Genomic DNA, 15,062 nt, shown 5'->3' with positions numbered 1-15,062 from the left:
ATGGGAGTTGGAGTTTTGTAAGACTCTAGCACTGTTTAGTCAAAAAAGTAAACATACTGTAAAATTACAATTCCCATGATTCCACAGCATTGAGCCATGGCTGTTAACATGATAAACTCCCTTAGGAAAAGTACACTTCAAGTTACTTAATAGTAAGTAAGTTACTTAATTTCATTACATAATAGTCACATTCCCCCCCCCCTTTTTTTGAAAAAAATGGAGGGGCGACTATTATGAGAGGAACTATTTTTGCAGCAACAGGACTTCCCTTGACTACCAGCCAAGGGAAATGCTATAGCAGAAAAGCTGTCCGTGCACCTGCTGCCAAGAGCTATGATGCTTTCCTCAGCTGTCTGCAACTGAGGGAGGCCTTGCAGCTCTCACTGGCAGGCATGTGGGATAGTGAAGGCTCTGTGTCCCTCTCCCCTCCAAGCTCCATATGGCTGCCTTGGTCAGTGCAACCCTCCGGAATACAGAGATATAATGTGGAGGGAGGGTGTAGGGTGGGTTCACCCACTGGGTTGGCTCTCCCCTCCAAGCTATGGAGAGTTGCCTTGGCTACTTCTGTAGCTCGTAGGGAAGTGGCAATCAGGTGGATGTTGCCCCATCGCATTATAATCACACCCATGAACTAAGGGTGAGACTATTATATGAGGAATTCCTAAATACCAAAACTGTGACTCAAAAAGGGAGATGTGACTATTATGTGATGAAATATAATACATAACCCTGTTACTACTGCCTCCTGTGAGGCATTCTTCACTCTTCAATGCTGAGTACTATTGCACTTCCTGAAATCCACCCACTTTCTTTGAATTTCTAAATACCTTCTCATATTTTTTTTTGCAGGGAGAATGTGGCTCCCAGAAGGGGACAAAGTGTAAGGCAAAATAACTGTTGGAAACACAACTTACTGATGCTTCTTCCTGACAATTCTCACCTTTGGCTGCTGCATGGACCACACCAGTGGTATATAACCCGAATTCCAGTGGGAAACCCACACAGGTGGGCACAATGCGTCTGAGTTCTCCGGCCAGTATGGGCTGAGTCCATCTGCCTGTTAGGCCTTTTTGGAACAGAGTGGTCAGCAATTCTCCTGATCTGGTCACCAGCTACACAAAGGCAAAGATGCAAGCATGATTGGTAAATGGTCTAGGAAGGCAAATAGTTACATGTGCTAACAGATTTTTCAGAAACTGCCATACCTTCTCAGCCTTTTGGAATATTTCTTTGTCAGCAATTCCATAAGCAATTTCATGACTAAATATCTTCAGATAAGCTGCCACCTCTGGATTTTCTAAAGGTAGTTCTTTCAATCCTTGAAGCTGATAAGACATTAAGAAATTTTAAAAATGAATACTTAGCAACATTTGTTTTCCTTTCTCCTTTTTTACACTTATATATGAACTATTAATGAACCTTTTATCTTAATGACTATTTAGTATTGTGAGAAGTATAGTCTATTTATATGACTATTTAAATCTTGACTTGAAATAGTTCATACTGAAAAATTACCCTTTATGCAAAGTTTTTTTTAATGCTACAAGTCATTTTGAAGTTGGTTTTACCATGGAAAAGCAGCATACAAATAAATTGATTATGGTTTAATTTCCAATTTATTTATAATCATTGTTTATCTTGTGTAGTTATTAAAAGAATCACATCTCTGTGATTGAATGTTTAACTAAGTTTTATCATCATTACTTCAAAAAATTTTTTTTTGTATTGTCGAAGGCTTTCATGGCCAGAATCACTGGCTTGTTGTAGGTTTTTTCGGGCTATATGGCCATGTTCTAGAGGCATTCTCTCCTGACATACTCAGAGGTAGTATTTATTTTTGTTTTGAATGGAAAAAGATATTTTGGAAACAACCAGAACTATGCACGTAGTCTAGCATATATGCTAACTGGTTTGTAATAGTCATTGTAGAAATTGTATTAGCAACCTTCTCAGAAAAATGTACTGGAAAAATGAATTGGCTGACTGCAGTTCTGAAAAAAATGACGCTTATTTAAACACAAAAGGAAAGCTCTCATACCAGTTTCCCAAGTTCTTTAATTTTTTTGTATGCTGAATACTGTTCAAAAGGAATATTCTGTCTTTTGACCACATCAAAGAGGTTTTCCAGTCGAAGACCAACCTATATAAAATGGAAGGATAAAATACTTCAGGAAAGGGAGATGCACTAAGTAATCAATCACATAAATGGCGAGCCACTCTTGTTAAACAAAGCTTTACCAATAAAACAGTTTATAAATGCTGAACAAGTGAGGCCTCTTCCACACAGCTGAATAAAATTCAACATTTGTATTGTCGAAGGCTTTCATGGCCGGAATCACTCAGTTCTTGTGGGTTTTTTCGGGCTATATGGCCATGTTCTAGAGGCATTTCTCCTGACGTTTCGCCTGCATCTATGGCAAGCTTCCTCAGAGGTGAGATCTCACCACTGAGGAAGCTTGCCATAGATGCAGGCGAAACATCAGGAGAAATGCCTCTAGAACATGGCCATATAGCCCGAAAAAACCCACAAGAACTGAGGAACATCCAACATTATTTGCTGTGAACTGGAATATATGTCAGTGTGGGCTCAGATAATCCACTTCAAAGCAGATATTGTGGGATTATCTGTCTTAATATTCTGGATTATATGGAAAGGCCCTTTCTGTGTCTAAGGTCCCTTCCACAGAGCCTTATATCACAGAATATCAAGGCAGAAAAATCCCACATTATCAGAGTGTGGATTCAGATAACCCAGTTCAAAGCAGATATTGTGGGATAGTCTGGGATATAGGGCTGTATGGAAGGGCCCTCAAAAGCAAAGCAACTCAATCAAGGGAAAAACTTAAATGTGCCTATCTAAGGACCCATTCACACAGCCCTAATATCCCAGACTATCAAGGCAGAAAATCCCACAATACCTGCTTTAACTGGGTTATCTATAGACCTTTCCATACAGCCCTATATCCCAAAATATCAAGGCAGAAAATCCCACATTATCTGAGTGTGGACTCAGATAACTCAGTTCAAAGCTTATATTGTGGGATTTTCTGCCTTGATTTTCTGAGATATAGGGCTGTATGGAAGGGCCCTGAGTCCACACTCAGATAATATGGGATTTTCTGCCTTGATATTCTGGGATATCGGGCTGTGTGGAAGGGTCCTGAGGATGTTTGCTGGAGTGGCTCTTGTCTGCATTCAATTGGTAGACATAATGGTTAGTGGAAGGAAATGACAAATGGTTTTCTCTGTTGTGATAACCTAATTGTGGAATGCCATTCTCTTAGAGCAGTGGTTCTCAACCTGTGGGTCCCCAGATGTTTTGGCCTTCAACTCCCAGAAATCCTAACAGCTGGTAAACCGGCTGGGATTTCTGGGAGTTGTAGGCCAAAACACCTGGGGACCCACAGGTTCAGAACCACTGTCTTAGAGGCTTTGCGTATATCTACACTTACTAGTAAATCTGGGGACAATATTGAGCAGAAATGCTCAGGACTGGCTCCAGAGGCAACCATATACAATACACCCTTCAAAACTTGCTATGTTGGCAGGTTGGAGTTCACATGGTCCAACCAGGTCATAACTATATCTTCATGCTGGATCATCACCTTGCCTTCTCTGTCACCGTTACCACTCCCAGCTCTGTGTGAACTCCTGCAATAGTGTGTGCTTTGTGCTCATATCAACAGAAGCACCTGTATAACCAACAAGAAGGGGTTTTGAATGCCTATTTAGAAAAACCCTTAGAAATCAAAAATTCTCTAAAACTCAATATTGTCCACATGAGTGGCTGGGATAGTGACATTTTTGCTTTCTGACAGTTCAGTATACTGTCAGATGCAAGATTAAAATATTGTGTCTGAAATTACCTTCAGGCAATGTTTATACTAAGGTGTATATGAAAAATACATGCATCTGTGTTTAGGCTAGGATCCCATTTCTAAAATATCTCATTACATATGTGCAAATACTCAGAAATTCAAAAAAAGCCCAACATTCAAAACATGTTTGGTTCCAAGAATTTCAGATAAGAGATACTTAATCTGTATTGTGATTCAAATTGGGCTATGTCAAGACCATAAAACCAGAATAAATTAATGCATTATGTCAGTGCACCTGATTTATTAAGAGACAAATAGAGAATAAAGTCTGTGTGCAGATTTACTGAAGTCATGACTCAATGCTTACAGATGTTTATTTTAAAACACTGCTTAATCAAACTGTCAGAGCATGTTTTGGGGACACTGGCTCATGTAGTTGATCATCTTGAATTTGGAGAGCGAAAACTAAAAACAAAGCCAAGTGTTCATCTATTGAAAAGTGAACATTTTTTTGCCAAAATGATGATTATTTTCCAGTATTACGTATTTACCTCTACAATATCCATTGCTGCAGCTCCATAGAATCCTCTGATCTTCGCAAAAATGATTGGAAACAGCGTGTTCGGCTCGTTCAGGAGATAAACTCTCCCAAGTGCACCAGCTGCATAGTTTGCTACAGTAGGAATCAAATGAATACATACATAAATCCAATTTCCTCAATTTTTTGTGATTTGCAGGAGTGGCAAGGGGATCACTATGTATTTATGGTAGCATGGTGGTCACCGAGGATTTAATGTTCAAGTGACTGAATGACCAATGGGATTTTGAGGGAGGACTTAATGAGTTAAAGTTCCTCTTACTTCAGCCCAAGGTGAGAAAGAAGCAATCCACAGAGAAAAGCTGGTTTGGGGCTCCCAAAACCAGCCCCCCCCCCCCCAAAAAAAATATTTTTTTTCTAGGTATATAGATAAAAGTGAAAGGATATCTCCTTCTATGTACTGGTATGGGCACAGTTGGTAGGGACAAGATAGAGGGCCTTCCCAATGGTGGCCTCCCAGCTCTGGAACTCTGTCCCCAAGGAGATCAGGTTAGCCCCCATTCTGTCCACCTTCCGGAAAGACTTGAATGTGCCTTTGAATAACGGTTTAGCACCTGATTAGGACTGACCAATGCCTAACTTATGGTTTTGATTTCCCAGCACTTTACTTCTGGCCTAGCCCTCCAGTTTTTGCATTTGCACAAGCCCTTGCCCTGCCCTATCAAATCTGAACATGCCCACTTTTCCTGGCAACTGGTTTATATGCCTTGAATAATGATTTAGCTCTCCAGTTTTTGCATTTGCACAAGCCCTTGCCTTGCCCTGTCAGATCTGACCATGTCCACTTTTCCTGGCTATTGGTTACGATGTTGGTTGAGGTTTTTAAATATGTTTTTATTGTTTTGATTTTATTGTTTTAATTATATTTTACTGTTATGTGTTATATGTTTTAAATGTGTTACTTTGTAACCCTTGCTTATGCTGGGCTTGGTCTCCATGTAAGTCGCCCCGAGTCCCTTCAGGTAGAGGGTGGTGGGATAGAATAATAATAATTATCATCATCATCATCATCATCATCATCATCATCCACATGCCAAAATTTGTCTCAGTGTTACAGAAGAGTGGACACAGACCAAACAAAAGACTTGGATCCCTATCTTGTCCTCCTGCTGAGCATTTATGATGGCCAAGCTGTAAGAGCCCTCCCTTCCGTTGACTTCATAAATCAACGTAACAGAATGAAGAGTGAGAACCTCCTTAAACTAAGGCAAACTCTTTCATTTTTAGTTCTTAAAATAAACCCATTTAAATTGACTGGAAGACTGATGAGACCTAGAGGTAACAACAACAAACTTCTCCATGCTGTAAAACTTAGCCTTCATTGTGGAGAAGAAAATCATTCCACAAGTGTAAAAACATTTCTGTTAATATTTACTAATAATATTTGTACAAAGAAGATAAAAAAGAACAAAATCAGGATTATAATCAGGATTATCTGAGGATGCCTGCCATAGATGCAGGTGAAACGTCAGGAGATAATGCTTCTGGAGCATGACCATACAGCCCAAAAAACTTACAACAAGCCAGTGATTCCAGCCATGAAAGCCTTCGAGAATACATCATCTATTTTGATTGCACACAAAACAACCCTCCCTCATCCTTCACAGTATTTGGAAATTATATTCAATTGACCTACTAATTCAAAAAAACCCCATGGCAATAGGATTTCTGGGAGATATAGATCAGACAAGTAACTGTTCCAGGTTCTCTTATTTTCCCCCTCAGCAGCAGTATTTTATCAGGAACATCAAGAAGTTATGTGACAAGCATGACTTACCCATATAGCCATCAATGTGAAGAACTCTGCTGTAACGAATACTCAGCCATTCTAGCCTGCGATTGATTAGTTTAATGGCAATTTTGCAAGCAGCAGATCTATGAAAAAGCAAGGAATTTTAAATATAGAAAACCTGATATTCTGATGTTTATATATAGTTAAAGAGAACTGCTACATATGCAAAATCTGACTAGCTTGGCAGCTGAATGTTACTTTCAGTTGTGGCTTTCCTGTTAACAGGGTGGCAAATCAACTCCAGGTTTTCATCTGAATTGTAAATGAGCTGTCCAGGGTGCTAAATCCATGGTTTCAGCATCTTGGATAGTTTCTTTGACATTCAAAGGACCCCATCCCACTGTCATGGTAGAAAGTAGCTTGATTGACTTGTCCTACCATTAAGCAAAGTGAGGCAGACACGCTGGCCTCTAAGATCATGTGGCCAGCATGACTGCATGGAGCACCGTTATCTTCCTACAGAAGTGGTACCTATTGATCTACTCACATTTGCATGTTTTCGAACTGCTAGGTTGGCAGAAGCGGCCTAATAGTGGGAGCTCACCTGCACCCCGGATTCAATCAGCAAGTTCAGCAGCTCAGTGGTTTAATCAGTGAATGGCTATCGTTGTTAATTATATAGGATTGTTTAGGTGTTATGATGTTACTGTTTTTTACCGTGTACTGTATTTTGCTGTTTGTTGTTAACTGCTGTGAGTCGCCTACGGGCTGAGAACAGCGGTATACAAATAAAGTAAATAAAATAAATAAATAAATAAATAATCTGCTGCGCTATTAGGGGGGCCCTGGCAGGCTTTAGGTAGCATCTATCTTGGTTTAGAACAACGAGGAATTCTCTTTGTTTGGAGAAGAAATTTGGTGTCAAATTTCTTCCGCAAACATCAGTATCCTCCACTTGCCTTCCTAAATAATAGGGTCTATGCCTGCTTTATGATGGACATGCCAGGATTCTTAGGGACAATTAATTGTATTGGAATGGGAAGGGCTATCATTTTACAATTAAAAACAAACAAAAATGTTTGTTTCAGTCCAAATATTCTCTCCGCTTCCGGAGATAAACTTAACAATAAGTGGTTCACAGTATGACTTTGTAGTTATCGCAATACTACATGGGTTCCTTGGTCCCTTTCCAAACTTTCTTCCTGGTTTTTAGTCCTCTTTCTACTTACAGTTTATTGAGCTGTGGAATCCTGCCCATGGCCAATACATTCATGTGGGAATATGCAAAGCTGGCAACCTGTAAGTTGTTTTCCTTTTCCACAAAACTGGCCATGGCAGTCACTAGAGGGAGAGTAGGCTTGGTTTCAAAGAAAACAATACAGGCCACCATTCGGGCTTGAGGATGGACAGTGCGATTCCTGAAGATCTCAAAAACGATATCTCGGACCTGGAAAGAGAGAAACGTACAATTCCACAAGGTATGTGGTACAGTATAAGGAGGTTCTACGCAGGCACAAAATATGACCCTGAACCAGCTTGAAACATCATGATTGGGTGCTCCATTATGATGTTGTTAACTGTCTCCACAGCAGGACACAAGACCCACAGCCCAAGATGGTTCGGCATGGCTGGGAATGGAGCCAGATTCTACTCCACCAAGCACCCCAACCACCAAATACAGAAAATCACCACTTATCTGTGCTCCTGATGTCTAGTTCTGGTACTCCTATGTGGCCGAACAAGGAAGCTTGGGAAAAGCAAGTCCCCCTCTCACTCATCCTAAGCTGCCTTTCTCAATTACATGGCAGGACCAAAATTCCAGATCTCAGGTAAATACCAATGTTCTGTTTTTTCATGGGGATGGGGGTCCCTCTTCCCCCCAGGCTACTTGAGGATTGATGTTCTCACTGCTTCAACATAGCAGAAGGATTCAGACTTTCTGGGAGTTGAAGGTCAAAATATTTGGGGACCCATAGGTTGAGAACCACAGTCCTAGAAGTATTTAACAGTAGTCCCTATGGTATGGTTCCTTACTATGGATAAACTGAGTATTGAGAAGGAAGTATTGCTGTTGTAATTGTCCATGAATACCTCACATGCAGTTCATAATTTTCAAGTTTACATACCAACAGGAATGCTATTACGGCAATGGAGTGATTGCAGTTTCTTTTCTCTGAGTATAGGAAAGAGATCGTGAAAATGCCATGTAATATTTGCCATGAAAAAAAGGCTGGCTTTTGAGCTTTTGGGCAAAGAGCAGGTGGTTGGCCTCCATGCCACTCAAGAGTGAATCTGCTTCTGATTTAAATTTAAACTTTAAAGAAGCTAAAAGTAGCTGCTCTACACGTTAAGCCTCATCTCCAAAATAGGATCAACATCTTCATACTCAAGCTAAAGTTTGGAGTAAATTTACAGTTTCATTGAGTTGGGATCCACTATTTGCAACTGCCTTTGAGAATCCAAAATAAAACTATGAGGACTAGAATCTTTATTAAGTTAATTGATATATGTTTAGCAAAATCATTTGTGCTGTGGATGTTTTCTATGTGTCCTGGACCTTGCTCACTCTCCTACATCAAAGCACTTTCTTAATAGTCTTGGATTCCATTGTCTGTGTACAATTTGTTGATATAATAATGACTTTGCTTACTGTTGCAGCTTTTTTTCTTGATATTTTCCTCAAGGCGCGGATTGCAATATTCTGGAGTCTCTCTGACAGGACATTAGCATTAGTTGAAAAACCTGGCAGGAATTTCTTGATGTAGTTAATGCTGGCAGGTTCTCCGGCATTGCCCATGGCTTTCAGAGCCAGAGCTGCATCTTCCTCGTGGCTCTTATAGGCGTGCATGGCAAGATCATGGAGAGGCTGAAAAAACATCATCAGTATCAAAAGTTAATCAATAATGTGACAATCTTTCGTATCATTTTTATTATGTTAGTCTTGCCTTTTATTTCTTGCTATTCCTCTAATGAGAGCAATACAAGATACACCACTCTCCTCTCTATTTATCCTCACATCAGACATTGGAGGCAAGTTTACCAGAGAAACTGTGATTGGCCCAAAGTGACCCAAGAAATTGAATGGTTCAGTAGGGACCTCAAGCTGGAGCTCCCACATCCTCGTCCAACAGTGTAACTGTGCACAATAACACACACACATTCCAGAAGAATCTCTGTGTTGTGTATAAACAGATTTCAGAAACACACCATTTCTGGGGTGTGAAGTTTTAAGCAAACACTGAAAGGTGTTCTTTCTTGCCGGTGTTTCATCATCTGTCCCACCCAGGTCAGCTTTGCTTTTCAGCCCCTTCCCTTTTCTGTGTAAGTTCTACATTCACTTCATCACAAAGCACCCAAGGTTTAAGGCCAGTCCAGCTTTTCTCGCCTCAAAGCTCCAACTTTTGCTGTTCAGGATGTGAATACACAATACAGTTAGGGTGGAAAACAGCAGTTGCAGGGTATTGTTGAAGGCTTTCTTGGCCGGAATCATTGGGTTGTTGAAAGTTTTTCGGGCTGTATGGCCATGTTCTAGAAGCATTCTCACAACCTCTGAGGATGCCTGCCATATATGCAGGTGAAACATCAGGAGAGAATGCTTCGAGAACATGGCCATACAGCCCGAAAAACCTACAACAACCCAATTGCAGGGGGCAAGATTGCTTCCTTGCCCATCTGAACTTTTAGGATCTAAAGTTTTTTTTTCTGGCCCATTTATGGAGCAATCATACAAATTCCTTGGATTATTTAGCAATGGTGGAATTAAACCACCGGTATTTATGTGGATTCAGGTCTACAAAATTGAGGTACAGGCAATTCAGTTCATATCAAAATTCGCAAAGGTTCAATCCATTAAGCATCCCAATGTAGTCAGCCCCTACTCAGGAAATAATCCTGTTGAAAGATTTTATAGCAAGCCTAATCAGTTTGCTTTCTGATCTATCAACATGGTTTTGTTGAAGTGATAGTGTATAGAGATCAGGGTATTTGATTGAAGGGACTTCATAATATTATAATAATGAATGTTAAGGAAACTCTTTTATCTTGAGGGCTAAATTCAGTTTTGGAAAAGCTCTAAAGGCTGCACTCTAGTGGTGAATTGAGTCAAAGGCACATGGGCAGGATCAAAAACAATATGCAAACGTTGTGTGTGCATGTGCCTTCAAACTGCCTGTCGACCTATGGCAACTCCATGAATTTCATTGGCTTTTCAAATGCAAGAGTACTCATGTGTGATTTTTATTAATTTCTTGCTCTGAAACATAGTCTGCAACACCTGGTATTTTTTGGTGATCTCCCATCCAAATAATAACCAGGGATCTCCCTCCTCAGCTTTCAGGATCTGACAAGATCAGATACCTTTAGGATATTTAGGCTCCCATATCTTTGATGATGAATTTTCACTCCTTAGAATAGGGAGGGGGATTACAAAAGCTGAGAAACTAGGAAGCAATAGTGTGGTGGGGATGGGGGCTAAGTGTGATAATGGGAGAGGGAATACCTAGAAAAGGGTTTCCAGTGATAGCCCCTGAAATCCCCTTTCATTACCCACAAACTTTCAACCTCCTAAGCTTTAAAGGATCTGTTCTTTTACTGACAGGACACATCTCCTACAAAAGCAAAGTTTGACAAAAGAAACTCATCTTGATAGCACTAGGTTTAGAATTTCTTGTCATCTGGAAATATATGAGAATGAAACCACGTTGACATTCTCTGAGTCTTGGGTGGGAAACTTCGGTACATGTTGTATTTCATGAAAAGCACAATGTAAAAAAGTTGACGTTTTTGGGACGGGTGGTTTAAAAAGCAACTGAATTGTCTCATCCAAGGGTCAGATGTCACTGCGCATATCAAATTAGGTCCCTTGTAGGGTTTTTTAGGCTTCATCAAAATATGCATAGACTTGTCACTGATGAGAAGACTTAAAATGGTATAATTAATCAAAAATGCATTGGGCAACTTTTTTGTGCACCCTGGGAAACAGGAATATTACCTGAAGAATTTCGATAGGGCAACGTGGAGAGTCATAACAATGTCTGTTTATCATGGAACCATATGCCAAATAAGCAAGTTTGTGAAGTATCAAGGACTTTTGGAGAGCCTGGCTGGTCAGTAGATCCTACAAAAGTCAAAACAAAGTAAATGTAACATAACCGTCTCCTAGAATTTGATTGAAAACAATTACAACCCAACATTCTCATGTTCAATGACGCATAAAAATAATTAAATGAATAAAATCTATTGCTTGGAATCAGACAGGGAGAATGTATAAATATGTGAGGGGAAGTCATAGGGAGGAGAAAGCTTTTCTACTGCCCTGGAGACTAGGACGCAGAACAGTGGCTTCAAACTACAGGAAAGGAGATTCCACCTGAACACGAGAAAGAACTTACAGGGAGGCCTATTGAATTAATGGACTGGCAACTATTCAAGGACTATTTGAATTTGGAGCAAAAGAAGACAATTAACAAAACCTAACAAGAGACTGTAAGAAAGAAAACGATTCTGTAGAGAATAAAGAAAAGGAGAAATGCAGTATAGTAAATATGAGAGACTAAAGACTATCAATCAACGCAAAGGAGGAGATTGGAAGACAAGACGCCCCCCCCCCCATTTTATCCACCTCAAGCCCCTACTACTCTATACTTCTCCATACCCTAATTCTCTATCCATCCCACCCTTCCAATTTCATTTTCCATTCCCCCTTCTTTTTAACCTTATTCCCCCTAATAAAGATTATTTTTTAAAAAAAAAGGTTTTCTGAGGTGTGTGTGATAATGTCCCATGTTTGGCAACCTGTGCAAAGCAAATGTATAGAGGTTCATACCATTAAATTCCCTTTTGCCCTCGCTAATTTTAGCCCTATTTGTTCACAGTGTTCTCATTGGCCATTGTGCCCTTGTGTTCCTCATTATATTATGTGTTCACTATTAACATAATGACATTATGAACCCTGTAAACAAAAGGATGTTACATGAAATTGTCTCATAGGCATTTAAAGGACAAGAACAGTGAGAACAAAGAAGTTAGAGGGTGGTAGTGTGAAAATATATTTGCCATAGAAATGAAAGGGAGCCATACATTGAAACAATTCTATTCTTTTCAAATATTACTTCACTTCCACTGAATATAATAACTCTGGAGTTAAACGTCGATGTTAGCAGTTATTAAACATAGTCCTTGCAATATGCACCTAGTTGCAAGGTCTCTCAGAAATTGAGGATGTTATTTTTCTAGATGATATCTTCCAGAATCTGCTGCCACTATAGCCAGTGGCGTTGGTAGCTAGAGGAAACTGTGAGTTGGAGTCCACAAATAACTCCTCCAAATTCTAAACACACCTTACTGTAAATTAAAACAAAAAAGGAATGGAAGGTCCAGGCATGTAGCCGGGGGGGGGGGGGGGGGGGCTCAAGGGGCTTCACCCCCCCCCCCCAAATTCTCATGGTGGTCCATGAGAAGGCATTATTTAAACTGTTACGTTTATTCATATCATGATCTGATCACCATATTCAATATATCCCATATGCATGGGGGTATTGGGGTAATGATACAAAAGGTTTGCTAGGGTAGACCCTCTTTCACTCAGACTCAGCCCCCCCCCCCGAATCAAACTCAGCCCCCCCCCCCCCGAATCAAAATCCTGGCTACGGGCCTGGGTTGGTCTTTCCAAGCATCTGGATTACGATTTAACCAATCATTACAAATCTGAGCTGTAAGAGTAATCAAAATGTTTAAAGGTCAGAGAAGATCTGCATTTCCTTTTCAGTTAAGAGATGGCAGAAAATATATATATTTATGACTTGCATGTCTATACATCTTTGAACAATGCTGTATGAAAAAGAAAAAGCAGCTTTAGAAAATAAAGTAAAACCATACACCAAATCAATATACTCACTGCTGCAACTTTGAAGGTAAGCTTATCAGTTTTTGTTAAATGGAAGGCCAAAGTGAGAGTGACCGCTGACTCGAAGGTGTTTAGGTCCTCACTGAGAATTCTTTGTTTCAGGAACACCAATGTGTCTGAGGTGCCTGCAACAGCAATGGCACTCAGTAGCCAATACCTGTAAAGAGAAGGGTGAGTTGGGAGATAACTGGTGGACAGGATGGTTGGATCCTGTGGACCCTTAATGAAGCAACAAAACATTATAGAAAGTTGGAAGGACTGGTTCTCTCCATGCAGTTTCCAATGGCAAGAACATCTTATGACTATCTAATCATGAATACACAGCCAAAAAAATATTTTGGATATAGGTCAGCTTACATTAAAATCTGCCCTGTGCCCATAAGTACATTATATATTCTCTTACCATTTTCTCTGTCTCTCTCATGTTTTTTCTTCTTCTTTATTATGTGCAAATGATTTTGTAAAGGGGGAAAAAATGTACATTCCATGATGTAGTGTGGCTACCAAATGACAAAAACTTGAAAAGGAACTCCCACTGCCAGCTACCAGAGGATCCATAGACTAAGGAAGGGCATACCAGTGAACAGTATGCTGAAGTCGCTTCATATCTGAGTGTGGCTGTGCCAAAGCATGAGTCCAAAAAGAAAGAAAGAAAGCAATGCAACGTAAAGCAAAGCAAAGCAATTACCTATAATGCTGCCTTTCAGCACACTGCTTCCAAACAGATTCCAGATTTTCATGAGTTGCTGCACGAGAAAGCTCAATAAGTTCCAAGAACTTAGCTGGAGTTTCTTCATGGATTTGTATCTGGTTCTGCTGAACTAATTGTTCTAACTTCTGTGTAATCTAGAATGTAAACAGAGGTTGAAAACATCATGTGTCATCATGTGAACAATTGGATTATTTATCCGGGCCAGTCATTGGTTTTCTTACCCCCAGCTCAGGGTTGTTAGTTCTGATCAGATGCAAAGCCATCTGAGGCAGGTCTTCTTCAAACTGGTAATACAGAGTCCCATGATTTTGCATTGGGATCTGTGGCACTCTTTCCTGGTTGGTGATAGTTTCAATCAGAGTCATATTTTGTCTGTGTGTGGCAAAAAGAAAGAAAAGCATGTACTGTATTTATGATAATGGAAAAAGGGGTGTGTGTGTGTGTGTGTGTGAATGTTCAGAGGTACAGAATGTAAAATGCATTCAATTTCAATAAGAGAATCCCATTATCCAAAGCATTATTCCCAAGCTAGTGGCTTCCATATGTGTTATATTACACTTCCCACCATCCACAGAAAAAATTGACATTGCTGGAATAGTTAGCTGGAAAAGGAAAGCCAGGAGCATCATATTTTAGGCCCTAGAGCAATGATCAGTGTAAGGATCGTTGAAGACAAATTCTGTGAAGATGCCAGCCACAGGTGCAGGTGAAACATCAGGAGAAAATACTGCTAGAACACAGCCATACAGTCCGGAAACAACACAACCAGGCCTGTAGCGAAGGGGGGTGGGGTGGGGTTAGGGGTTCAACCCCCCCCCAAATGTTTAAGATTTTTTTAAAAAACTTGTTTACTCATGAATTTTAACTGGTTAACCAAATCCCCATGCTAAGTCTATGAGATGCAAAAATTAAGAGTCCCTCCAGAACTGCAAGCACTATCTCAGGCAAATATTGACAATTTATTCACGCTGTTATTACTTGCATCAATAGCCGATGTAGTGAAGCAACCAAGTTGGGGGGGGGGGGTGTTGAATGCTCTCATTAAGGAGGCCAGACTTGGTGGAGGTGGTTGACAGGGACGGAGCTGCAGGCTATGGAAGGCTGCTCTGCCCTCTGCTGTGCTCTTTGCTTCAGCGTGAGCTAGGAGGCAGGTTTCAACCCCCCCTGAAAATTTTAACCCCCCCCAAAATTTTCAACCCCCCCCCCAAATTTTTTCAACCCCTCCCGAAATTTTTTTCTGGCTACAGCCCTGCACACAACACCCCAGTTTAAGGATCTTTTGATTAGCTCAGCATTGC

The 15,062-nt window shown here is 40.3% G+C and overlaps 1 protein-coding gene across 1 annotated transcript in view; it reads right to left on the bottom strand.

Moving 5' to 3' along the window:
• The window catches only part of LOC132774087 (vitellogenin-2-like), a 45,285-nt gene that overhangs the window by 21,184 nt on the left and 9,039 nt on the right, over positions 1 to 15,062 (bottom strand). The window contains exons 7-17 of the mRNA XM_060773840.2: positions 13,986 to 14,136; positions 13,741 to 13,898; positions 13,044 to 13,209; positions 11,139 to 11,264; positions 8,799 to 9,014; positions 7,378 to 7,595; positions 6,194 to 6,291; positions 4,370 to 4,491; positions 2,039 to 2,140; positions 1,206 to 1,325; positions 941 to 1,112 (exon numbers count right to left, since the gene is read on the bottom strand). Of these exons, the coding sequence (XP_060629823.2) occupies positions 941 to 1,112; positions 1,206 to 1,325; positions 2,039 to 2,140; positions 4,370 to 4,491; positions 6,194 to 6,291; positions 7,378 to 7,595; positions 8,799 to 9,014; positions 11,139 to 11,264; positions 13,044 to 13,209; positions 13,741 to 13,898; positions 13,986 to 14,136 (1,649 nt within the window). The remainder of the gene's footprint in view (positions 1 to 940; positions 1,113 to 1,205; positions 1,326 to 2,038; positions 2,141 to 4,369; positions 4,492 to 6,193; positions 6,292 to 7,377; positions 7,596 to 8,798; positions 9,015 to 11,138; positions 11,265 to 13,043; positions 13,210 to 13,740; positions 13,899 to 13,985; positions 14,137 to 15,062) is intronic.

This window comes from Anolis sagrei, chromosome 4 (assembly GCF_037176765.1).
Source record: "Anolis sagrei isolate rAnoSag1 chromosome 4, rAnoSag1.mat, whole genome shotgun sequence".
Classification (NCBI taxonomy): domain Eukaryota; kingdom Metazoa; phylum Chordata; class Lepidosauria; order Squamata; family Dactyloidae; genus Anolis; species Anolis sagrei.
Note: the sequence above shows the minus strand (reverse complement) of the source record. Positions and strands in the feature narration are given on the sequence as shown.